The sequence below is a fragment of the Pongo abelii genome, chromosome 8 (genome assembly GCF_028885655.2).
Source record: "Pongo abelii isolate AG06213 chromosome 8, NHGRI_mPonAbe1-v2.0_pri, whole genome shotgun sequence".
NCBI classification, from domain to species: Eukaryota; Metazoa; Chordata; class Mammalia; order Primates; family Hominidae; genus Pongo; species Pongo abelii.
In genome coordinates this window covers 37784617-37812155 of record NC_071993.2, presented here as the reverse complement: position 1 = coordinate 37812155, position 27539 = coordinate 37784617, and the positions used below count along the sequence as shown (strand labels likewise).

Sequence of the window (27539 nt, the reverse complement as noted above, 5' to 3'; positions counted from 1 at the left end):
AAACACTATGTAAATAGTTTTATTGTATTGTTTAGGGTATAATGACAAGGGGGAAACTTTGTACATGCTCAGTAAGAGAATTTTTAAGTATTTTCATTCCGAGCTTAGTTGAATCCACAGATATGCACCCCCAGGATAAGGAGGGATGGCTATATATATTCCTTAGTGAAATGATAGTCATGGTATTCTATACCATTAGGTTAAAATTTGTGTAAATTCATGAGAAAGATGTTCACCTAACATTAAGCGCTTTTGCTTTTGGGAAGTGGTATACTCGTTTTCTGTTTTAGCTTATACATATTTTGTAGTTTATTACGTTTCGCGTACCGTTTGCACAATTGTGAAAGCTAGCATTCCTAAGAGGAAGCGGTTACAGGGCATTATCCTTCATTACTCCACGTACTCCTGTACCCACGGAGTTCAATCACTTTAACAAAACTGCCCATCAGTGTTCCTTGGAGCACCTCACGGTGGCCTTCTGTCTTCAGGCCCAGACCTGCGGTGTGCAGTTCTCCGGCCATCACTGAGCAAGGCCAGCGCCCTCTCCAGGAAACCCGACAGCAATCACTCAGGCCGCTGGAGGCGGCCGCGCCTCAGGACGTCATCCAAGATGGAGTCGCAGCCGGGCCTTCTGGGAAGCGTAGTTCTGGAGTAGGGCTAGGGAAACGTTCTGCGCATGTGCAGTGCCTTCTTTCTGGCGTTGGCGTTTTTGTCTTACGCCCTAGGGTGGGGAGAGGACTCCGGTGCCTTCGGGTCTGGGCTGGGCCGCAAAGGGCGGGGCCTGGGCCCGGCGCGGGCCGAGAGCAGAGGCCGAGACCCTGCAGGTGTGTCGAAGGCTTTTGCGAGAGGGCAGGGCCTGGGAGGCGGGGTCTCGAGCCAGGAAGCCGCCTCCTGGCCCCGGAGCGGCCTCCGCGGAGGGCCCCGGGTGGGAGCGGCCTGGCGGGGAGGTTGGCAGTCTGCGCTGGCGCCCCTGCCCGGAATGGCGTTTGCGCGATCTGCTTGAGGGGCGGCCAGAGGAGGGCTGCGGTGGCTGGGCGGTGGGCGCCCGGAGCAGCCGCATTGTGTGACGTGACCGGAGCCGCCACGTCAGGCGGCGCTGGCCGCTGCAGACGCGGCGCTCCAAAGCCGCAGAGACGTGGGCTCCGGTCCAGCGTCTGTAGGTGGTCCCAGTGCGGCTCGACGCCCATCTGGCAAATGATGGGGGCCTTTGGGTACTGAATAGGGTAATAGATGTAAAGTATGATACAGGACTCAATAAAGGTGAGCTGCTTCTATTATTACAAAACATGCTGTTTTCATTATTGGCTCATTTAATCATCCTAACCATCCTTTCGACTTAACCATCTCTATTTGAATAAATGTGACTACTAAAGATTCAGAGAGAGAAATCCGTTTATCCGCAGTATTAGCAGGTGGGATGTAAATCCTCACTTTTTCCTCTGAGTTAATGCGCCTTCCCACACTAAAATCCAGTCTTGGCTTGTATTTAGCACAGCATTTGTCCCTTGAGCACCACCAGAACGTAGCTGTGTAGTGTACTTGAACCCAGTCTCAACCAGGTAGTGTTCTGTTTCCAGAAATGCTTGGGGAATCTTCAGAGCCCTTGAGTCAAAAGGTGAATTATTTAAGGCCTTCCTGCATCTTCCAACCTTAGTCTCTTCTCAGAGGCCTGTGAAACATAGTATAAATTGAAACCACAATTTGAGCCCTCAATTTTGCATTTTACAGGAGAAGCTGGGAATCCCATCCAGCCCAGAGGCTAGTTTCTAAAGACAGGAAGTGGGACAAAAAATTTTTTTAAAGATGAGAACTGCAGTTCATCAGTTCCCCCATTTTATGGTGGTGATATTATAATGCCTCTCATTGGCTGATAACTGAGCTTAGGCATTTTGTAAGCACCATGCTAGCTGGAAGCGGTTTTTGCTGCTTATTTTAGTTTTTTTTTTTTTTGGTACATAATGCACATATTTGTGGGGTACATGCGATATTTTGGTATATGCATACAATGTGTCATGATCAAATCAGGGTAATTACAATATCCACCACCTCATTTATCATTTCTTTGTGTTGTGAATATTCCAAATCTTCTAGCTATTCTGATAGCTAATAAATTATTGCTAACACTTGTAACCATACTGTGCTATTGAACACTAGGACTTATTCCTTCTACCTAACTGTATTTTTGTACCCATTAACCAATCTCTTTTCATTCCTCACTCCCTACTTCCCTTCGCAGCCTCTGGTAACCATCATTCTACATCCTGTCTTCATGAGATCAACTATTTTAGCTCCTGCGTATGAGTGAGAACATGATATTTGTCTTTCTGTGCCTGGCTTATTTCATGTAACATAATGTCCTCCAGTTCCATCTTTGTTGTTGCAATGACAAAATTTCATTCTTTTTATGTCTGAATAATATTCCATTGTGCATATATACCACAATTTTCATTATCTGTTCATGCATTGATGGGTACTTAGGTTGATTCTGTATCTAGACTATTGTGAATAGTGCTGCAATAAAAATGGGAGTGCAGAGATATCTTCAATATACGGATTTCCTTTCTTTTGGATATATACATAGCAGTGAGATTGCTAGATCATATGGTAATTCTGTTTTCAATTTTTTGAGGAACCTCCATACTGTTTTCCACAGTGGCTGTACTAGTTTACATTGCCACCAAGGGTGTATGAGGGTTCTCCTTTCTCCATATCCCAGCATTTGTTATTTTTTTGCCTTTTTTATGATAGCTGTTTTAAGGGGTAAAATGGTATCCCATTATGGTTTTGATTTGCATTTGTCTGATGATTAATGATGTTGAACATTTTATCGTATACCTATTGGCCATTTGTATGTCTTATATTGTGAAATGTCTGTTCAGATCATTTGCTCAGTTTTTTTAAATCAAATTTTTTGTTTTCTGGCTGTTGAGTTTCTTGTATATTCTGGTTATTAATTCCATGTCAGATGGGTAGTTTGCAAATATTTTCTCCTATTTGTTAGGTGTCTTTTCACTGTTATTGCTTACTTTGCTGTGCCGAAACTTTTTAGTTTGATGTAATCCCATTCATCTATTTTTGCCTTTGTTGTTTGTGCTTTTGAGGTCTTATCAAAATTTTTGCTGAGAACAATGTTCTGAAGCATTTCCAAATGTTTTCTTCAAGTAGTTTCATTGTTTCAGGTCATACATTTAACTCTTTAATCCACTATCATTTGATTTTTGCATATGATGAGAGACAGGGGTCTAGTTTCATTCTTCTGCATATGGATATCCAGTTTTCTCAGCATTGAAGAAACTGTCATTTATTGAAGAAACTGTCATTTCTCCAATGTATGTTCTTAGTGCCTTTGTCAAAAATGAAATTGGCTATAAATGTATGTATGTATTTCTCAATTCTCTTTTCCATTGGTCTATGTGTCTCTTTTTATGTCAGTAACCTACTGTTTTGTTTGCTATAGCTTTATAGTATATTTTGAAGTCTGGTAGTACAATGCCTCCACCTTTGTTCTTTTTGCACAAAATTGCTTTGGCTACTCGGGGTCTTTGGTGGTTCCACATAAATTTTAGGATTTTGTTTCCTATTTCTGTGAAGAAAGTCATTGGTATTTGGATATGGATTGCATTTAATCTGTAGACTGCTTTTAGTACTATGGACATTTTAACAATATTAATTCTGCCAGTCCATGAGCATGGGATATCTTTCCATTTTAATATCTTTCATCAGTGTTTTATACTTTTTTTTTTCTTTTTTTGAGACAAGGGCTCCGTTTGGTGCAATCTTGGCTCACTGCAACCTCTGCCTCCCAGTGTCAAGCGATTCTCCTGCCTCAACCTCCCGAGTAGCTGGGATTACAGGAGTGCACCACCACACCTGTCTAATTTTTTTTGTATTTTTAGTGGAGACAGGGTTTTGCCACATTGGCCAGTCTGATTTTGAACTCCTGACCTCAGGTGATCCACCTGCCTCCACCTCCCAAAGTGTTGGGATTACAGGTGTGAGCCACAGTGCCCAGCCTGTTTTATACTTTTAATCATAGGATCTTTTACGTTTTTGGTTAAATTTATTCCTAGGTGTTGGGGTTTTTTTGGTAGCTGTTGTAAATGAGATTGCTTCTTGATGTCTTTTTCAGATTGTTCACTGTTGGTGTATGGAAATGCTACTGATTTTTTTTTTTTTTTTGAGATGGAGTTTTGCTCTTGTTGCCTAGGCTGGAGTGCAATGGCATGATCTTGGGTCACCGCAACCTCCACCTCCTGGGTTCAAGCAATTCTCCTACCTCAGCCTCCCGAGTAGCTGGGATTACAGGCATGTGCCACCGCGCCTGGCTAATTTTGTACTTTTAGTAGTGACTGGTTTTCTCCTTGTTGGTCAGGCTAGTCTTGAACTCCCGACCTCAGGTGATTCACCCACCTTGGCCTCCCAAAATGCTGGGATTACAGGCATGAGCCACCGTGCCTGGCCTGCTACTGGTTTTTTAATGTTGATTTCGTATCCTGCAGCTTTACTGAGTTCATGTATTAGTTATACCAGTTTTTTCGGTGGAGTCTTTATGTTTTTCTAAATATAGGGTCATGTCACCTGTGAACAAAGATAATTTGATTTTTCCTTTCCAATTTGGATGCCCTGCATGGTTTCTGCTGCTTATGAAAAGGACCTTAGGATTATGACATGTAGTTGCCTTTTGCTACATATATGAAGTGCTTGTTTGATAATTATGATGATTAACTGTTATTTTAGAAGGTAGATTTGTGTCATTGTCAGCAGATTAGATTCTCAAGTCAGAGTTCATCAGGGCCTAATTAAATTTTACCTTAGGCCCAGCCCAAGTTTTGAGGGGACAGTGCATTGCAGGTACTGTCTGTATTGGTGATCTTGGGTGAAGACTTATCGAAGCAGAATGGTACATGAAGGGTTGTTCAAGATTATCTAATTCCTACTCATTTTAAAGACAAAAGCATTGAAACTAAGACAATCACTAAGTTTATTAATAGCAGAGCCTAGGGTAGAACTGAGTCTTTAAGTTCATTATATTTACATCAAAAGAAGGTTCTTGGAGAAATGGTTTCTGAGAAACTGCAATTTAGGGAGAAGAAATGTCTTATGTTTGAGAACTTTGAAAATTCAGACTTTCTAACCTTGGGTTTATAATAGAAAAAAATGTTTATGATCTGTAACTTAATTACCTTTTATGTGCCAATAAATATATCTCTTCAACATCATTTCTAGTGTCAGCAAAGGGCTCCATACTTTGGATGTATTATACATGTTATTTGATCAGTCATTATTGGATATTTAAGTTTTCGATTCTTTTGTGTTATTCAGAAAACAGAAACATAATTTTCAAAACAGCCAATAGGAAAGAAATGTGTAGATTCACTAAAAAATGTCCCAGGCTCATCAAGATTAATATCAGAGTCAGAAGTGGACAGGTGAGTGCTACTTCATCATGGTCCTTACTATGCTTTCTAATGGGTCAAAGGGACATTTTCTCAAAGGTATATATTTTACTAAAATGTTGTATGGAAATTTCTCACAGGTGATTCCTGGGGCTGCCAGCTAAGGTCCCTTATGATTTCTGCTCTGGCTTTGCAGTTTTCAGCCTTTCCCAAGAGCAGCAGAAAATGAGCAAGTTCCAGGTGAGTCATTTACTTAGCCCTTACTTTGTTTCACTGTGTGTGTGTGTGTGTGTTTAGTGAGTTTTATGAACGAGAGCCTGTATACTAAATTAGAAATGTACAAATAGTTAAAAATCACCTACAGCCAAAATACCATTTGAATAAAACAGCAATTCTCAAAATGTGGTCTGCAGATCCCTGGGAGCTCCAAGATCCTCTCAAGGGGTCTATGAGGTTGAGACTGAGAGTGCTAAGATGTAGATTGCCTTTTACACTGTTGATACTTGCACTGATGACATGAAAACCATGCTAAATAGGTTACTGCCTGTTTGGCATAAAGTAGACAATGACATTGATACTAACAAATGTGATTTTTTTTTTTTTTTTTTTTTTTTTGAGATAGAGTCTCGCTCTGTTGCCCAAGCTGGAGTGCAATGGTATAATCTTGGCTCACTGCAGCCTCTGTCTCCCAGGTTCAAGTGATTCTCCTGCCTCAGCCTCATGAGTAGCTGGGATTATAGGCACCTGCCACCGCATCCAGCTAATTTTTTGTATTTTTAGTAGAGAAGAGGTTTCCCCATGTTGGCCAGGCTGGTCTCAAATTCCTGACCTCAAATGATCCTCCCGCTTTAGCCTCCCAAATGCTGGGATTACAGGCATGAGCTACTGCGCCAGGCCACAAATGTGATTTTAAAAATATATTTTATAACAATGTGTCAACATTTGAGTAATATTTCTGAGGTATGTGTTTGAAGACAAACTCAAGCAATTTAGGAGGACAAAGTGATACAGAGAAGTGAGGAACGAGTTATAGGTTGATTAGGACAATGCTACCCTAAAAGATAATGTTTGAGGAAAGTCCTGAATTACAGAGAGAGCCAAGTAGAAATCTGAGGGAGCAGCATTGTGGGTAGGAAAAACAGCAAGACAGACACCCCAAGGCATGTTCCAGAAACAGTATGTAGGATATTGAAGCTAGAGAGATATGACTTAGGGAAAGAATGGCAAGAGGTAACATCAAAAAGGTAGAGGAAACTAGAGTATGTATGACCCTTGTAGGCTGTAGAAAACATTGAATTTTGTTTTGTTTTGTTTTGTTTTGTTTGCTCGTTTAAAAATCATCCTTTACATAATCAAAGGAATGTACATAATGAAACCTGACCTTAGGGGGGAAAGAATTTAGCCATTCAATAATAAGGATGGTATAAACTATGGATTTTATATAAATGCCTTTTATCAGATGAAGGAAGTTCCCTTCTTTTCCTAGTTCAGAGTTTTTATCATGAATGGATCTTGAATTTTGTCAAATGTTCTTCTGCTTTTTTGGGATAATAATGTTTTTCATTTTTAGTTTGTTAGCATAGTGAACTACACTGATTGATGTTCAAATGTGGGATCAACCTTGCATTGCCAGGGTAAATTGGTCACAATGTGTATATTTTTATATATTGCTGAATTAGACTTGCTAACATTTTGTTGAGGATTTTTGCATCTATCACCATGAGGAATATTGATCAGTGATCAATATGCTAGTAAATGTTTAATAATCAGATTTTAGGGGTTGGGAAAGAAATCTGGTTTATACTGTTTACCAATTTCTGTGGTATAAATACTCCCACCATGGCAAATTTGAAGCTACAACATGCCAGCCAGTTCCTGAAAACAACCATCAGCTCTTCTGAGCTGATACACACTGGTGCCAGCAACCACTGTAGTTGTCATTTCTGGTAATGTTATGTTAGATTTGGGTCTCAGGGTCATGTGAGCCTTATAAAGTGAGTTGAGAATGGTTATTTTTTCTTGGTTTTATGGAAGAAATTACATATAATTGATATTGTTTCTGCCTTATTGTTTGATTGAATTCACCAATGAAACCATTTAGGCCTGAAGTTGTCTTTGTTCAAAGGCTTTGTTTACTTGTTTTAATTGAAGTGAAATTCACATACTATTCATCATTTAAAAGTATACAATTGTGAGGTATTGATATTTAGTACATTCAGTGTTGTGTAACACCACCTCTACCTAGTTTCAAAACATTTTCACCATCTCAAAAGAAAACCCCATTCCCATTAAGCAGTCATTCCCTGTTCTCTCTCCCTCTTTTCCCTGGCAACCACTAATATGTTATGTTATCTATCTCTATGGATCTACCTTGTCTAGATATTTCATGTAAGTGAGATCATACATTAGGTGACCTTTTGTGTCTGCCTTCTTTTACTTAGCATGTTTTCCAGGTTCATCCACCTTGAAGCATGTATCAGTACATCATTCCTTTTTATGGCTAAAATGCCATTGTATATATACACCACAATTTGTTTATCCATTCATCCATTGACAGACATTTGGGTGGTTTCCACTTTTTGGTTACTATGAATAGTGCTGGTATGCAAATTTATCTGTAAGTATTTGATACCTATTTTCAATTATTTTGGGTATATACCTAAAAATGGTATTTCTGGGATGTATGGCAATTCTATGTTTAACTTTTTGAGGAACTGCCAAACTTCCACAGCAGCTGCACCATTTTACATTCCCATTAGCAATGTACAAGGGTTTCAGTTTCTCCGTATACCCCCAACACCTGCCATTTTTAAAATTATGCCCATTATAATTGGGGTGGTGGGGTAAAGTGGTATTGTTGTGGTTTTGCATTGCATTTCTTTAGAGATGAATGATGTTGAACATCTTCTAGTGTGCTTTTTTCTTCTATTTTTTTTCTAGTGTGCTTTTTAGCCATTTGTGTATACTGTCATCATTTGGTAGATGCAGGTGATTGGTTCCAGGACCCCTGCATGTACTTAAATCCACACATACTCAAGTCCTACAGTCAGCCCTTCAGAACCCATGTGTGCAAAAAATTGGCCCTCCATATGTGTGGGTTTCCAATCTTGCAAATACTACATTTTCAATCTATGTTAGGTTGAAAATAATCTGCATCTAAGCCTGTGTTGTTCGAGAGTGAGTTGTGTTATTTGGAGAAATGTGCACTCAAGTTCTTTGCACATTTCCTACCTGGGCTGTTTATCTTTTTGTTGTTGAATTATAAGAACATTTTATGGCCAGGCACAGTGGCTTATGCCTGTAATCCCAGCATTTTGGGAGGCCAGGGTGGGTGGATCACTCAAGGTCAGGAGTTCAGACCAGCCTGGTCAACATGGTGAAACCCTGTCTCTACTAAAAATACAAAAATTAGCTGGGCTTGGTGGTGCGCACCTGTAGTCCCAGCTACTTGGGAGGCTGAGGCAGGAGAATCACTTGAACCTAGGAGGTGGAGGTTGCAGTGAGTCGAGATGGCGCCACTGCACTCCAGCCTGGGTGACAGAGCAAGACTCTTGTCTTTAAAAAAAAAAAAAATTGGCCGGGTGCAGTGGCTCACTTCTGTAATCCCAACACTTTGGGAGGCTGAGGCAGGTGTATCACAAGGTCAGGAGTTTGAGACAGGCCTGGCCAATATGGTGAAACCCCATGTCTGTTAAAAATACAAAAATTACATGTGCCTGTAGTCCCAGCTACTTGGGAGTCTGAGGCAGGAGAATTGCTTGAACCCAGGAGGCAGAGGTTGTGGTGAGCTGAGATGGCGCCACTGCACTCCAGCCTGGGCAACAGAGGGAGACTCTGTCTCAGATGATTTGCAAATATTTTCCAGACTGTGTGTTGTCTTTTCTCCATTGTGACAGTGTTCTATAATGCACAAACATTTCAAATTATGATGAAGTAAAATTCATTTTTTTTTGTTTGTGCTTTTGGTGTCATATAGAAGAATCCATTGCCAAACTCAAGGTAGGCTATGTTTTCTTCTAAGAGTTCTACATATTTAACTCATATATTTAGGTCATTGATTCATTTTGAATTGATTTTTGCATATGATGTGAGGTAGAGGTCCCATTTAACTCATGCATGTGGGTATTGAGTTTTCTCAGTATTATTTGATGAAGAGACTATTCTTTTCCCACTGAATGGTCTTGACAGCCTCGTTGAAAATCAGTTGGGGCTGGACGTGGTGGCTCATGCCTGTAATCCTAACACTTTAGGTGACCGAAATGGGCAGATCTCTTGAGCCCAGGAATTTGAAACCATCCTGGGCAACATGACAAGACCCCGTCTCTGCAAAATACAAAAATTAGCTGGGTGCGTGGTGTGCACTTTTAGTCCCAGATACTTTGGAGGCTGAGGTGGGGGAATCACCTGAGCCTGGGAAGGTCCAGGATGCAGTAAGCCATGATTGCACCATTGCACTCCAGCCAGTGAGACCCTGTCTCAGGATAAAAAAAAAAAGAAGAAGAAAATCATGTGGTCATAGATATATGGGTTTATTTCTGAACTCAGTTCTATCCCATTAGATGGTATGTCTGTCCTTATGCCAGTACCTCACTGTTTTGATAACTGTAGCTTTGCAGTAAGTTTTGAAATTGTGAAATGTGAGTCCTCTGACTTTATTCTTCTTTCCCAATGTTGTTTTGGCTATTGGGGACCCCTTGCAATTCCGTATGAATTGGAGGATAATCTTTCCCATTTCTGTGCAAAAGCCATTGGGAGTTTGATAGGGACTGGTTTGAATCTGTAGATTTCTTTGGGTAATATTGTCATTTGAACCATATTAAGTCTCCCAGCCCATGAATACAGGATGCCATCTCATTTATTTAGGTCTCATCTTAGTATAGCCAGCCAGCTCTCTTTTGGTTACTACTATTTTCATGAAATGCCTTTTTCCATCCTTTCTTTTCAGCCTACTTATGTCTTTGGATCTAAATTTAATTTTAGAAGGCATATATTTGAATCATCTTTTTAATATCCATTCAGTCAATCTCCACCTTTAACTGGTGAGTCTAATCTATTTAAAGTGATGTTTGATAAAGACTTACTTCTGCAACTTGGCATTTTTCTTCAACATACTTTATATTTTTTCCTTTAATTCCTCTGTGATATGGTTTGGCTCTGTGTCCCCACCCAAATCTCATGTCAAATTGTAACCCTCAATATTGGAGGAGAGGCCTGGTGGGAGGTTATTGGATGATGGGGGCAGACTTCCCCCTTGCTGTTCTTCAGATAGTGAGTGAGTTCTGACAAGATCTGGTTAAAAGTGTGTAGCACTTCCCCATTTGCCCTCTATCTCCTGCTCTGCCATGTGAAGATGTGCCAACTTCTCCTTCACCTTCTGCTATGACTGTAAGCTTCCTGAGGCCTCCACAGCCATGCTTCCTGCACAGCCTGTGGAACCATGAGTCAATTAAACCTCTTTTCTTTGTAAATTACCCAGTCTCAGGTAGTTCTTTTTTTTTTTTAAATTGAGATGGAGTCCTGCTCTTTCACCCAGGCTGGAGTGCAGTGGTGTGATCTCGGCTCACTGCAACCTCCGCTTCCCGGGTTCAAGAGATTCTCCTGGTTCAGCCTTCCAAGTAGCTGGGATTACAGGTGCATGCCACCACACCTGGATAATTTTTTTTATTTTTAGTAGAGACGGGGCTTCGCCATGTTGGCCATGTTGAACTCCTCACCTCAAGTGATGTGCTCGCCTCAGCCTTCCAAAGTGCTGGGATTACAGGAGTGAGCCACCACGCCAAGCCTTAGGTAGTTCTTTATAGCAATGTGATAACACACTAATACCCTCCAATACTGCCTTCTTTTAAATTTTTTTCTAATGTACCATTTTGCTTTCCTCCTCATTTCCTTTTGTGAGTGTTTAAAGGTGTTTTTAGTGGTTACTCTTAGTATTACAATTAACTTTTCTAATTTTTAACAATCTGGTTTGAATTGATACCAACTTAGCTTCAGTAGTGTATACAAATTACTTATATATAGCTCTGTTTCTCCCCCCTTTATGTTGTTACTGTCACAAATTATATTTTTGTATGTTGTATGACCGTTAACATATATTTATAGTTACTATTTTATGCATTTGTCTTTTAAATCCTATAGGAAGCAAACAGAGGAGACATAATTTAAAAAATACCACAATACCAGCTTTTCTATGTACCTATATAGTTACCTTTACCTGTGTTCTTTATAGCTTTGAATGCCCTTGAATTGCTGTCCAGTGTCCTTTCATTTCAGACTGAAGGACTCCTCGTAGCATTTCTTATAAGGCAGGTCTACTAGAAACAGAGTCCTTTAGCTTTTGTTTATCTTGTAATGCCTTAATTTCTTCTGCGTTATTGATGGATAGTCTTGATGGAAAAGAGTTCTTGAAATAGAATTCTCTTCTTTCAGCACTTTAATGTGTTATCACACTGCCTTTTGGCTTTCATAGTTTCTGTTAAGAAATCTGCTTCAATCTTAATGGATTAATGGATTAATCTTAATGGCTGGAGTTGACTGCTTTCAGCTTTTCCATGCTGAGGTTGCAAGTGGCTAGTGGCTCTAGCATTCCAAACTATGGAGGGCAGTGGCCCCCTTCCCACAGCTCCATTAGGCAGTACTCCAGTGGGGGCTCTGTGTGGAGGCTCCAACCCCACATTTCCCCTCAACATTGCCCTAGTAGTTTCTCTGTGGTGGCTCCATCTCTGTGGCAGACTTCTGCCTGGACACCGAGGCTTTCCATTGCATCCTCTGAAATCTAGGGGGAAGCTGCCAAGCCTCCTTCATGCTTGTATTCTGAGCATCTGCAGACTTAACACTAGATGGAAACCATGAAGGATTACAGATTGTGCCCTCCTGAGCTGTGGCTCAAGCTGTACCTGGACCCCCTTTAGCTGAAGCTGGAACCAGAGCAGCTGAGATGTGGGGAGCAGTGTCACAAGGCTATACAGAGCTGCATTGCCCTAGGCCTGGCACCTGAAACCATTCATCCCTCCTAGGCCTCTGGGCCTGTGATGGAAGGCAGAGTCCCGAAGATCTCTGAAATGCCTTTAAGGCCTTTTCCCCATTGTCTTAGATTGTTACTTGGCTCCATTTGAGTCATGCTAATCTCTCTAGCAAGTGGTTGCTCCACAGCCTGCTTTGGCTTGGATTCTTTCTGTACCACAGGACCAGGCTGCAAACTTTCCAGACTTTATGATTTGATTCCCTTTTAAATATCAGTTCCAACTTTAAGTCATTTATTTGCTCCTATATTTGATCATAGGCTGTTAGGAGCAGTCAGGCCACATCTTGAATGCTTTGCTGCTTAGAAATTTCTACTGCCAAATACCCTAGGTCATCAGTCTTTAGTTCAGTCTTCCACAGATTCCTAGGACATGCAGCCAAGCTCTGTGCCAGGACAAAAGATGGGTGACCTATACTCCGGTTTCCAATAAATTCCTCATTTTCTTCTGAGACCTCATCAGCTTAGCCTTCATTGTCCATATCACTATCAGCATTTTGGTCACAACCATTTAACCCATCTTTTAGAAGTTTCAAACTTTCCCTCAGCTTAGTGTCTTCTTCTGAGCCCTCAAAATTCTTCCAACCTCTGCTTGTTACTCAGTTCCAAAGCTGCTTCTTTATCTTCAGGTATCTTTATAGCAATGCTCTACTCCTCAGTACCTATTTTGTGTTAGTTCTTTGCATTGCTACATAGAAATACTTGAGGCTGGGTCATGTATAAAGAAAAGAGGTTTAATTGGCTCATGATTATGCAGGCTATACAGGAAACATGGCACTGGCATCTGCTCAGCTTCTGGTGAGGCCTCAGGGAGCTTTTACTCATGGCAGAAAGTGAAGCAGGAGCCAGTATATCACATAGTGACAGTGGGAGCAAGAGAGAGAGATGAGGGGTAGGTCCTAGACTCTTTATTTATTTGCTTATTTATTTTTTGAGGTAGAGTCTTACTCTGTTACCCAGGCTGGAGTGCAGTGGCATGATCTTGGCTCATGGCAACCTCTGCCTCCCAGGTTCAAGTGATTCTCCTCCCTCAGCTTCCCGAGTAGTTGAGACTACAGGCATGGACCACCACACCCGCCTAATTTTTGTATTTTTAGTAGAGACAGGGTTTTGCCATGTTGGCCAGGCTGGTCTCAAACTCCTGACCTCAGGTTATCCACCTGCTTTGGCCTCCCAAAGAGCTGGGATTACAAGCATGAGCCACCACGCCTGGTGCCAGACTCTTTTAAACAACCAGATCTCATGTGAACCAAATGAGAACTCACTCATTATCAAGGGAATGGTGCTAAACCATCCATAAGAGATAGACCCCCATAACCCAAATACCTCCCACCAGTCCCCAACTCCCACACTGGGGATTATATTTCAATATGAAATTTGGAGGGGACACACATCCAAACTATATCAGTAGGCCAGTAAGAAAAAAGTGCCACACATTTTCTCCCCCAAATTTAGCAGCCTCTTTCTTTTTTAAGTACTCCACTGAGGCCGGGCACAGTGGCTCATGCCTATAATCCCAGCACTTTGGGAGGTTGAGGCAGGTGGATCACCTAAGGTCAGGAGTTCTAGACTAGCCTGGCCAACATGTGAAATCCCATCTCTACTAAAAATACAAAAATTAGCTGGATGTGGTGGTGGGCACCTGTAATCCCAGCTACTTGGGAGGCTGGAGCGGGAGAAGTGCTTGAACCCGGGAGGCAGAGGTTGCAGTTGCAGTGAGCTGAGATTGCGCAGTTACATTCCAGCCTGGGTGACAGAGTGAGACTCTGTCTCAAAAAATAAATAAATAAAAAGAAAAGAAAAAAAAGTACTCCACTGGTTGATGGTTTAAAAAAAAAAAAAGGATTCTAGAGTTCCAAAAAGTTTGATTCTATCAGTTTTTGTCAGCTTTAATGGTTGCCTCAGTGGAGGGACCAATTCTTAGAGTTCCCTAAGTCACCATTTCTCATGAAGTCACTCATGTTGAAAGGTTTTTAACTACAGATTCAGTTTATTTAATATAATTGATACCAGGTAATATTATTTATCTTAGGTATTTCTTCCTGATTGAGTTTTGGTAGTTATCTTCTTTCAAAGAATTAATCCATTTCATCTAAGTTGTAAAATTTATGCACATAGACTGGTTCTTAGTATTCTCTTATTATCCTTTTACTATTTGTAGGGCCTATAGTAACTATTCCCCTTTTCATTTTTGATATTGTTAACATGTATTTTTTATCTTGGTCATTCTGGATATAGGTTTATCAGCTTAGTTTTTTCAGAGAACCAACTTCAAATGTTATTTTCCAATAACATTAAACAAAGTGCTCACCTATTATTTTCAAGTATTTGATGACATTCCAGATAAGTTTCTGTTACTGATTCTAGTTTAAGTCTACTGTGTTCAGAGAATGTATTTGGTAGATTTCAATTCTTTTAGTTTAAGATATTTTTCTGGCCCAGAAAATGGTCTTTCAGTGAATATTTTATGAAAAGATGTGAGCACTTTGTTAACATATTTAGAAGTATCTTTGAAGGACAGTTTAGTATACAAAATAGTCTTTTCCTTCTCACTTCTTCTGTAAGCAGTCCATTTTAAATTTTGCAGTTTCCTGTTAAGGCTATATGAGAATTAAGTTCTTATTCTTATATAACTGTTAGCTTTTTTTTTTTTTTTGAGATGGAAGTCTCGCTGTCTCTCCCAGGCTGGAGTGCAGTGGCACAATCTTGGCTCACTGCAACCTTTGCCACCTGGGTTCAAGCAATTCTCTGCCTCAGCCTCCCAAGTAGCTGGGATTAAAAGCAGCTGCCACCATGCCTGGCTAATTTTTTTGTATCTTTAGTAGAGATGGGGTTTCACCATGTTGGCCAGGCTGGTCTTGAACTCCTGACCTCATGATCCACCTGTTTCAGCCTCCCAAAGTGCTGGGATTACAGGCATGAGCCATTGCACCTGGCCATCTGTTAAGTTTTTTTTTTTTTTTTTTTTTGAGATGGAGTTTCAATCTTTGTTGCCCAGGCTGGAGTGCAATGCCATGATCTCGGCTCACCACAACATCTGCATCCCAGGTTCAAGTGATTCTCCTGCCTCAGCCTCCTGAGTAGCTGGGATTATAGGCATGAGCCACCACGCCCAGCTAATTTTGTATTTTTAATAGAGACGGGGTTTTTCCATGTTGGTCAGGCTGGTCTCGAACTCCCGACCTCAGGTGATCCGCCTGCCTCGGCCTCCCAAAGTGCTGGGATTACAGGCATGAGCCACCGTGCCCGGCCCTATTAGCTTTTATATCTGATTTGCCATGTGATTTTTGTTTGTAGTTTGAGTATATTCTAGAATGCCTTGCAAATATGGTGCATCATTTGTATGATTTTAACATCTTTGTATTTATGAAAACATCTCTTTTAATTATCCTTGAATGAAAAATTTGGCAGGGCATGGAATTATAGGTTCAAAACCTTTATCCTTTGTGGGCATTTTTTCTTTGTCTTTTAGCATTTGGTTCTACATATGAGAAGTCATATGTCAGTTTTGTCCTTATCCTCTTAGGTAATCTCTTAATTGCTGAAATAGAATTGCTGTCATCTAAGAAACTAGTACTTGTATGTTTTCACAGAAATAGAAGTGTTGCTTTAAAAAAATACAGATGTATTTCAACAGAATAAAATGTCCATGTGTGTATATAACACAATTTTGTGTTTCTCTTTTTGTATTGTGCCCATATTTAGGGACCCTGGTGAAGTAATCATGTTGCCCAATTGACCCTGGTAGCATTATGTGGTGGGGTCTTTTCATCAGCTCTTGCTTTATACTGGATGCTGTTTGGTTTTTGTTGTTGTTGTTTTTTAAGTGGGGAGTCTTTAATTAATTTTCCTATCAGTCATCCTTCTGTCCTTGCCAAACCCCAGCCCTTTGACTCTGAGCATAGAAGTTTATATGAGCTCTTTGTTAGGATGTGTGTCCAAGAGCTGGATTCTCTTATCTGATCTTAGGAATACTAGATATTTCCAAAATTTCCCAAAAGGCCTGCTTACTTATTACAGTTTTCACTCCTTTGCTGTGCTGGTGTGTGGTTATGCTAATTTGGACTCTTTACATTTGGATTTTGAACTACAACTGTCCCTTATTTGTAAATCTCCCTTTCTTTGGTTTCCTAGATACTCCTCCTGGCTTACTCTTATGTTTAGAGAAGTTCTCTCAGGCTCCATGGTCTGGGCCTAGTCTCCTGCCATTATCTCAGATACTGGTGTTCCCACAGCTTCTTTCTTTCTTTCTTTTTTTTTGAGACAGATTCTTGCTCGGTCACCCAGGCAGGAGTGCAGTGGTGTGATCTCAGCTCACTCCAACCTCCACCTCCCGGGTTCACGTCGTTCTCCTGCCTCAGCCTCCCAAGTAGCTGGGATTACAGGCGCCCACCACCACGCCTGGCTAATTTTTTTTTTTTTAATGTATTTTTAGTAGAGACGGGGTTTCACCGTGTTAGCCAGGATGGTCTCGATCTGATGACTTCGTGATCCGCCCGCCTCAGCCTCCCAAAGTACTGGGATTACAGGCATGAGCCACCGCTCCTGGCCCCCACAGCTTCCTTTTTGGGCTCTTCTAGAACTCTATTTTTTATATATTTGAAAATTCTGTTTGTGGAAACTTACTCGTGTATCTGCAAAAATGGACAATTCCAGCTTTATGTTCCACAGTCACTTTAAGCCCAGAATGAACAAAATTCAACTCATTAACTCCTGCCCAACTTACCCTTTTCCTTGTATTCCTGTTTTCATTTACAGACTTCCTGGTTGCCACACAATAATGTTAGTTGGTAAAAAATTAGCCGGGCATGGTGGTGGGCACCTATAGTCCCAGCTACTCGGGAGGCTGAGGCAGGAGAATAGTGTGAACACGGGAGGCAGAGCTTGCAGTGAGCCAAGATCGCGCCCCTGCACTCCAGCCTGGGTGACAGAGTGTGACTCCGTTTTAAAACAAACAAAAAAACCGGCTGGGCATGGTGGCTCAGGCTGGTAATCCCAGCAATTTGGGAGGCCAAGGTGGGCAGATTACCTGAGGTCATTAGTTCGAGACCATCCTGGCCAACATGCTGAAACCCCGTCTCTACTAAAAATACAAAAATTAGCCGGGCATAGTGGCGGTCGCCTATAGTCCCAGCTACTCGGGAGGCTGAGGCAGGAGAATGGCATGAACCTGGGAGGCGGAGGTTGCAGTGAGCCAAGATTGCACCATTGCACTCCAGACTGGGAGACAGAGCCAGACTCCATCTCAAAAGAAAAAAGAAAAAAAAATGAACCAAGAATTTATATCCAGCCAAGATGTTCTGCAAGTAAAAATACTGCCTTTCAGATTTCATGGAATATAAATAAAGCAATAATTAGAGGAAATTTCATAGCCTTAAACAGTTTTACCAATGAAAGTGAAGGAATGAAAATAATTGGTGCTATGACTGTACCGACGAGCGAGACATACAGACACTATGGGAGCTGCCCTCCCCCTTTCTCCCAGTGGTTAGTAACTAATTTCCAATTAATTACAAAGTTGTGTTATACTTCTTTCCCCCACTGCTGTTGCTTTCATATAAACATTTTTCTTATTTTTCTAATGTGCCATTTGCCACTTCTACATTAAAATTTTCTCCTAAACCACTGATTTACCCCTATAACTCCAGTGCTTACTTGACACATCTCTTCAGTGACTCCTGGTTTCTGTATTTTGATCTACACAGTGAATGGTGAGCATCTCAGAGATACATAAGACATTTCACAGAGTATGAAATGACAGAATATCTATTTGTGTTTTGTCTTATATAAACAAAAACAAACTTGTTAAATTTATTATTTTTGAGATGGAGTTTCACTCTGTCACCCAAGCTGGAGTTCAGTGGCACGATCTTGGCTCACTGCAACCTCTGCCTCCCAGGTTCAAGCCATTCTCTTGGCTCAGCCTCCTGAGTATCTGGGACTACAGGTGTGTGCCACCACGCCTGGCTAATTTTTGTATATTTTAGTAGAGATGGGGTTTTGCCATGTTGGCCAGGCTGGTCTCAAACTCCTGCCTTGAGGTTATCCACCTGCTTCGGCCTCTGAAAGTGGTGGGATTACAGGCGTGGGCCACTGTGCCCAGCCTAATTTTTTTTTTTTTTTTTTTGATAGAGTCTCGCTGTGTCTCACTGCAGCCTTGACTTCCCAGGTTCATGCGATTCTCTCATATCACCCTCTCAAGTAGCTGGTTTTACAGGCCTTAGCCACCACACCCACCCCCCTAATTCTTAATAAACATGAATACATGCAAAGGTATGTATTATATTAATAAGCAGAGATTTGTTAAGTGTGTATGCAAAATATATTTTACTGGTCCAAAAGACGGATTCAGAATTTCTTCTTGTCCTGTCCCTTGACTTTTCACTGTAACCTTCTAACTAATCTTGGTCCTGTGCCTTACCATAAGTACATACCTACCAACCTATGGTATACACCTACCATTGGTATATACCCACAATAGGTATGATACCTACCAAGTTATATGTGGTTTCCTAAACTTGCCATTTCTCATGCATCCACACCTTTGCCAATTGTGTTTTCTTTATTCCTAAAGTTAGTCAGTTTGACCACCTAATAAAATCTAACATGATAATATGAAATGCAAATAATTACCCTCATTTGTGACCATCTCATGTTGTATACATGTTTCTGTCATGGCACCTGCCTCACATACTGTATTTTAGCTTTTTCACCTTTGTCTCGCTGGCAAAATATAAGCTCCTCGATAACAGGAATAGAGTCATGTGTCACTTAGTGACGGGGATATGTTATGAGAAGCATATCATTAGGTGACTTCATTGTGCAAACATCATAGAGTGTCCTTACACAAGCCTAGATGGTACAGCTGACTGCACACCTAGGCTATGTGGTGTAGCCCATTGCTTCTAGGCTACAAACCTGTACAGTATGTTACTGTACTGAACACTGTAGGCAACTTGTAACACAATGGTAAGAATTTGTGTATCTAAACATAGAAAACAGACAATAAAATACTATTTTTTATAGGATCATCATCATATATGGAATTTGTCATTACTGAAATGTCATTATGCGGCATATGACACTCATTTTTTTTCTTCATCTTTCTATCTTCAGCAGAGTTCCAGGCATGGAGTGGGAGCTTAGTAAATATGTAATGAACAAATATTCCTTCTATGAATAAAGCAGGGTACAGCATGGCACATATCCTAACTCTCCAGAGTGAACTTTGCAGTTAGTACACTAAGAGCTAGCTCACATATCTTTTCAATGGTATGCAATCTATTCTGGTTACTTCAGATTGAACTGAAGTATGTTATTCCAGGGACCCGTGACATTAAAGGATGTTATTGTGGAATTCACCAAGGAGGAATGGAAGTTACTGACCCCTGCTCAGAGGACTCTGTATAAGGATGTGATGCTGGAAAACTATAGTCACCTGGTCTCAGTGGGTGAGGAAAACTTCCCTAGGTGTAAATCCCAGTAGTTTGCATCTATCTTCTCGGTTACTGGAGTACAAAATGTCCCTATAGGGTTGAATGATTGACGTTATCTATGATTCAGCGGTCGAAGTTAATAAATCCATTTTGGGTACTAGAAAAAATATTTGTGTCCCTCTCTCCCCGCTGAAAGAATCCAAATTTGCCAAGCCTAACTGGAACCTTCATCATTATCCTGAAACTCCACTTCCTCATCTTTCCCAGTCCCTAAATTCTAAGCAACTTGTATCATTTCCTTGATATTTTCCATTCATAGGTTACCATGTGAATAAGCCAAATGCAGTCTTCAAGTTGAAGCAAGGAAAACAGCCATGGATATTAGAAGTAGAATTTCCACATCGGGGCTTCCCTGGTGAGTTAGAAGAAATTATGTCCCATGTTACTGGTGAGTGGTTCGTGCCTCTTGCCTTCTGAAATACTTATTGGCTATCTCTCACTTTTTTTTTTTTTTTTTTGAAACAGAGTTTCACTCTTGTTGTCCAGGCTGGAGTCCAATGTTGCCATCTCAGCTCACTGCAACCTCCACCTCCCAGGTTCAAGCAATTCTCCTGCCTCAGCCTCCCGAGTAGCTGGGATTACAGGCATGTACCACCATGCCTGGCTAATTTGGTACTTTTAGTAGAGATGGGGTTTCTCCATGTTGTTCAGGCTGGTCTCTAACTCCCAGCCTCAGGTGATATGCCCACCTTGGCCTCCCAAAGTGCTGGGATTACAGGTGTGAGTCACCGCGCCTGGCCTTGGCAGTCTCTTTATAAATGCCCTGTAGTTTTGGAAGCGATTAAGGACACTTTATTTGCAAGTGTAAAAAAACCTAATTCATACCTCCAATTTTTATTCTCTCCACTTAAATTCTCTTCTTTGCTAGACATGTTTTAAATAGATTTACTTCTCTTTCCTGTATACAAACTCTTATCCCTCCTTACCCTTATAAGACTTTGTCTTTTTGTCTAGAATCTCCAGTTACTCCCTGCCGTTAGAGTATGCAACTATAAAGTGTTTGTAAATCTGACTTATAACTTTTTTAAATGCCATCTCCCTCCTTTTATTAACAACAAAATACCTCAGTTACTTTGGCACCACTTTTAACTTCCCATTTTTTCTTTAAACTCTGAGCTCAGATTAAAAATCGGTATGCCGCTCATCAATTCTTTCATTTCGGAGTTGCTACTTCCTGCTATACAGTGTTTATCCTTCCCACAAAGGCACTGCTTATCCTCCCTAAATTTATTTGGATAACACTCAGACAATCTCATCCTGCCTTCTTAAATGTTTGTCACATATTTTCTAACTTGTGTGCAGATGTGTTGCCAGTGTCAGGAACAATGCCTAGTACATATTAGTTGCTCGCTAGATATTTGTTGAAAGAATGAATATTAATTAACAAGAGACTGGCTGGGCGTGGCGGCTCATGCCTGTAATCCCAGCACTTTGGGAGGACAAAGTGGGTGGATCACTTGAGGCCACGAGTTCGAGACCAGCCTGGCCAACATGGTGAAACCCTGTCTCTGCTAAAACTACAAAAATTAGCCGGGCTTGGTGGTGCACACCTGTAGTCCCAGCTATTTAGGAGGCTGAGGCTTAGGCACGAGAATCGCTTAAACCCAGGAAGCCGTGGTTACAGTGAGCCAAGATCGCCCCACTGCACTCCAGCCTGGACAACAGTAAGACTCATGTTCATGAAAAAAGAAATAAAAAATATATAAAATAATTAACAACAGACACTTTCTACTTTCTGCTCTGTGCTCTTTTTATTAACTCTTATAGGAGCTCATCCATTATTAAAGCCAATACATTGGTTTTTATGATAAGGATTCCTAAAATTGACCTCTCCATCATCTTTGCCGTATTTGTATTCTGATCCCATATTTTTACCTTCTTGTAAGATAGTTCTGCTTATTCTACTTCCTTCCTTGTTAGAGTCAAAACAAAAATTGTTGATTTAAATTCCCACAGTAGTTGTGTAATGCAGCAGATGTACATTGCCAGAAGTCTGCATGGTATACTTAATACTGACTCAGTATTAAGTCATTTAAACAAAATAAAAATCTTACAAGGGTAAGGAGGTATTAGTAATATTCATTTAAATGAATTTTCTGTCAGGAACTAGTCTAGCCCTCTCTTGCCCATGCAACTTATTTCTCCTTGTGGCCCCCAAACACCTGTTAATCTCCATTTTACTATGCTCTTAAATGTTTTCCAAACATAAGATTTTTTTTTTAATATATAGAGTCTCACTCTATTGCCCAGGCTGTCGTGCAGTGGTGCGATCTCGGCTCACTGCAACCTCCACCTCCCGGGTTCAAGTGATTCTCCTGCCTCAGCCTCTTGAGTAGCTGGGATTAAAGGTGCCCGCAACCAGACCCAGCTAATTTTTGTATTTTTAGTAGATGTGGGGTTTCACCATGTTGGTCAGGCTGGTCTCAAACTCCTGACCTCAGGTGATCCACCCACCTCAGCCTCTCAAAGTGCTGGGATTACAGGCATGAGCCACCGTTCCTGGCCCATACATATGATTTTATTTCATGTGTTCCTGAGTTAACGTTGCATAAGTCCCTATCAAGTGACTTTTCTTATGTATTCCCCACCATTGCTATGAAATTCCAACCCCAAGCATCTGCTGATAATCTTTCACTTGCTTTCATGCATTTAAAGATGCATAAATATGAAGGTCACTAAAGATTCTAGAATTATGTTCAATAATTGAACCTTTAAAGATCCTGTAGTAAATTGGAAGCAGAGATGGAGGAAGCAAGATATGAAAACGAAATTCAAGACTAGTGTTGAGTCATGAGTAACAAGTGCTTTAGAAGTGCAGGATTTGGTGGTCAGGATGAGTTCAGGATTGAAAATCTCTGGTGGTACAACTAGGAATTCATCCTTGTATAGATGGCTTATCCCGATGCTTTAAGAAAATCCTTCCTTTTGGATATATGTGGTCCTCCATCTTCCTGTCCTGAAAATAAAGCCAACTAGATGGAGAGTGAAAGCCCAAGCTACAGAACTCTTTCTCTAAGCATGAGGAAACTGATGTTCTGAGAAAGTCACTTTAGTATTGACACCTAGATTGCTGTGGGTGGATGAAGAGGAAATAAAGTAGAAGTTTGTCTGCTAAATACTAGGAATCCTAGCAGAGTAATCTAGGTTTGAGGGAATAAAGACCTATACTTCAGCTCCTTCTTTCAGTTTAATCTTTTCCATGTATTCCAGGGAACACTGTTGTCCAGTGGTTTTTCTTAACCTGCTTACTGTTCATGGTTCTTAAGGGGCTCACAGTATTCTCTATACGTCCCACACTCCCATTCAGCAACACTTTGAATGTCCTATGTTCTCCTCTCCCGGTTCTTTTTTTGTCTTTAACTTTCGCCTCCAAGCTCTTATGGTCATATTTGTAAAAATGTCAGAGTACATGGGTCTACAAGTAGGATCCTTCTTCTGTGTGTGACAGCAGTTTTCAATGTTTGCTTTAGGTTTTTTTCCCAAAACAATGAGCTAGAGGAAATTTGCATTTGAGGTTGTTTCATTATGAGAAATTGACCTGAAGCCTAAGAATCAACGCTATGACAATATTAATGTGTAATATTTATAAAGTATTACATTTTTGATTCCCTTGTAGAAGACCTATGGAGCATTCATGATCTAGAAGCAAGATACCAGAAAAGCCAAGCTGGAAATTCAAGGCAAGTTCAAGAATTAATGTTTAAGATAGAAGATTTGTAAGCAAGAGTCTTGAAGGAGTTACTGGAAATGGGAGGACACTAGTTAATACTAAACGTGAGAAAACTAACACTGCAGAGCAAATCCCAAGGAATATAACCCAAATGGGAATGCCCCTTTTCATGGAGACCTTGTGCAGGATTGGGAGATTGAAACTGAAGTGGTCTTTTTACTCTTCTGAATTAAGTAATAAAGGGAGTCTTTATTACACAAAATAGAATGCAGGCAATTGAGAGACCCTGTGAATAGAATGCAAATGCAGATTCACTTTACCAAATGTTAAACTACAGTGCAGGTCAGAGAATGCTCACAGTGAGGAAACCCTATGGATCCAGTAAATATGAGAACATCTCTAGAAATCGGTCCTCAGAGGTACTTGGAAAATACACCCAGTGGAGGAGGGGGAACAAAAAGCCTTAAAAGTTTTACACATTAATGAATGTCAACTTTCTGTCTAGGAATGGAGAACTCACAAAACATCAGAAAACTCGTACCACAGAGAAAGCCTGTGAATGTAAGGAATGTGGGAAGTTCTTCTGCCAGAAGTCTGCCCTCATAGTACATCAGCATACTCACTCAAAGGGCAAATCCTATGACTGTGATAAATGTGGGAAATCTTTCTCTAAAAATGAAGACCTCATAAGACACCAGAAAATTCACACGAGAGATAAAACCTATGAGTGTAAAGAATGTAAGAAAATATTTTACCACCTATCATCTCTCAGTAGACATCTGAGAACCCATGCAGGAGAGAAACCCTACGAATGTAATCAGTGTGAAAAATCCTTCTACCAGAAACCACATCTCATAGAGCATCAGAAAACACACACAGGGGAGAAACCTTTCGAATGTACTGAATGTGGGAAGTTCTTCTATGTGAAGGCATACCTCATGGTACATCAGAAAACACACACAGGGGAGAAACCCTATGAATGTAAGGAGTGTGGAAAAGCCTTTTCCCAGAAGTCACACCTCACAGTACATCAGAGAACACACACAGGGGAGAAACCCTATAAATGTAAGGAATGTGGGAAATTTTTCTCTAGGAATTCACACCTCAAAACTCATCAGAGAACTCACACAGGAGAGAAACCCTATGAATGTAAGGAATGTAGGAAATGCTTCTACCAGAAGTCAGCCCTCACAGTACATCAGCGAACTCACACAGGGGAGAAACCCTTTGAATGTAATAAATGTGGGAAAACCTTTTACTATAAATCAGACCTCACTAAACATCAGAGAAAACACACAGGGGAGAAGCCCTATGAATGCACAGAATGTGGCAAATCTTTCGCTGTGAATTCAGTCCTCAGATTACATCAAAGGACTCACACAGGAGAGAAGCCCTATGCATGCAAGGAATGTGGGAAGTCCTTCTCTCAGAAGTCACATTTTATTATACATCAGAGAAAACACACAGGGGAGAAGCCCTATGAGTGTCAGGAGTGTGGGGAAACCTTTATCCAGAAGTCACAACTCACTGCGCATCAGAAGACACACACAAAGAAGAGGAAGGCTGAGAAGTAAGATGAGTTGGGAAATTCTCTTGACTGAATTAGTCCTTCAAAACAATCAGATAATTCACACAAGAGGTACACCTTTTGAATCGCATCAATAGAGGGAAATTTTCAGCTACAATCTTTGCTCTCTCTGTGTATCAGCAAATACATAGATTCTGTACATTTATTTGGGAGAAAATTTTATCATATTGTAGGCTTTTCTAAATATTAGATAATATAGATGGCAGAAGTGATGCAAATTGTAAAACAGGAAGGAAACCTTTCAGAAGTCATACTTTTGTTTTGCAACATAGAAATCACACAGGAGAAAAATTCTGTAAGTAAAGCGAATGTCAAGACATTTTTTATCAGGGCAGCCAGCTGTAGACATCCAAAAGCTCACGAGTGAGAAGCTCCTTGAGTATCTAGAAATCTCTTTACACAATTGGAGCTCATGTACTAGAGAATTCAAAGGGATAACTGCAAAGACAGTGGTAGATATAGAAGCCTTTATTAAGAATTGGTGTTTCATTCAATGTCAGATCACTGGTACTTGGATAGATATTTTAAATATTTGGAAGGTGTTCAATAAAAATTCAAATAATTTGTACTGAGGGAAACAGTTATACTAGAAATCATGTTGCAGATCTGATGCCAAGATTGTTCTATTTTAAAAGGAAGTCTGCAAATGTCTACATATATGAAGCTTTTAAAAAGCACAAATTATGAGGCAACATCATTAAACATACATTATATATATGTTAGTATTATATATACTATATATATACACACACACACATATATATGTTAGTATATAGGATTTTGTGTGTATGTGAGTGTGCTATAACATGTAACTTGCGGATGTTCAGTGTGCATGTGGAATCCATCCATAATGGTACATAGTGAAATAATATAATCTTAGTTCAGTAACTATTATGTCTATGAAGATGTTGCACATTAAGTCTCAGTAGTGACTCTTGTTGTTAATATTTGTGTTGTAAGTGCAATATTCCTTTTAAATTATAAGGCATCTTTTTATCCTTTTTCTGTGTATTTGTAAATGGATATAGACAGTGGTACTAAACTAATCCTTCAAAAACAAGTTAAAATGTTTTTGTAAAATTTTCAAATGTCAGCTAAGTTTTGCATTAGGGACACATATATAGCAAAAGCCTGAGCTGTTTTTAAACAGCTAAAAACAGTAATATTTATTAAAATCTGCACAATGAAAACAAATAGTGCAATGTAAGAAATATTATGTATTTCACTGTTGATGTGTGAGCAGGGAGCAGAGCTATCTGCATTTGTATTTTGTGTGAGAGTCCTAAATGTTCTTCACCAACTTTTTCTTCCTCATAGAAGCAACATGACATAGTTAAGGGTGTGGACTCTGGGCTCCTGCTGCCTGGGCCCCGATTCCAGCATGGGGCATGCTACTTAATATCTCTGTGCCTCAGTTCCCATCCCATAAAAGAGTAGTGATAGTGACAACATCTTAGGATTGCTTTGAGGTCTAAATGAGTTAACATTTTCAAAGCACTTAGAATAGTGTCTGAGACACAAGAGCTATATGTTAGAGGTTATCATCATTATTTGTATTTTGTGAATTACGCTGCAAGGAAAAAAAAAGTTGGCTACCCAACATTCATCCCCCACCTTCTTGCTGCCAGTGCCTTGATTTGGTTGTTTGTTTGTTTGTTTTCCTACAAGTGATTTAGGGGCAGATCCTGACTACACTAAGTTAGGGTTTGACAAATGACAGTCCATCAGACAGTTATGGCCCACTACACATTTTTATATCCTGCAAGCTGAGAATGGTTTTATATTTCTAAATGGTTGAAAAAAATCAAAGAATATTGTGACACATGAAAATTATATGATATTCAAATTTCAGTGTCCATAAATAAAGTTTTGAAAACATGAATACACACAAAAAATATCTATTTATGTTTGACCTGTGGCTGTCTTTGCACTACCCCAGCAGGGTTGAGTAGTTGTAGCAGACACCACATGCCCTTGAGCCTACGATCTAGCACCTTACAAAGTAAGTTTTTCTGTTACTTAGATCTGAAAATAAAAGCAATGTAGAGTTACGCTTTTATAAATATTTCATGTTTCAGAAATGATGCATACAGCAATTTGTAGGTGGGTGGTTTTTTGCAGTATATTTATTTTGTGCATTATATTTATATGTTAAGAGCCTGAGCTTAGAAGTATTTTTTCAAAGAAATGTGTTTTTTACTTGCTGAATTGTCATAACATCAAAACAAGAAATTTCTTGATGGAATGTAGCAGTAAATATATGAAATAAACATTGTCTAAATTAAATCAAATTGTTCATTGATCCCTCCCCGCAGTATTCCTTTGTTTTCTCCCAAATCAATGGCCAGTTTTCCCTGTATTGTTTTATAAT

At 40.2% G+C, this 27539-nt stretch overlaps 1 protein-coding gene across 5 annotated transcripts; it reads left to right on the top strand.

Annotated features, from left to right (window-relative positions):
- ZNF25 (zinc finger protein 25) lies at positions 1-27454 on the top strand. Of its 5 annotated transcripts, none has more exons than XM_009245291.4 (7): positions 1-1260; positions 5323-5429; positions 5537-5636; positions 19739-19865; positions 20170-20265; positions 23527-23590; positions 24086-27454. In XM_009245291.4, the coding sequence occupies exons 3-7, from the start codon at positions 5622-5624 to the stop codon at positions 25152-25154; spliced, it is 1371 nt and encodes a 456-aa protein (XP_009243566.1). In that variant the 5' UTR covers positions 1-1260; positions 5323-5429; positions 5537-5621; the 3' UTR covers positions 25155-27454.
- Positions 27455-27539: the final 85 nt, after the last annotated feature.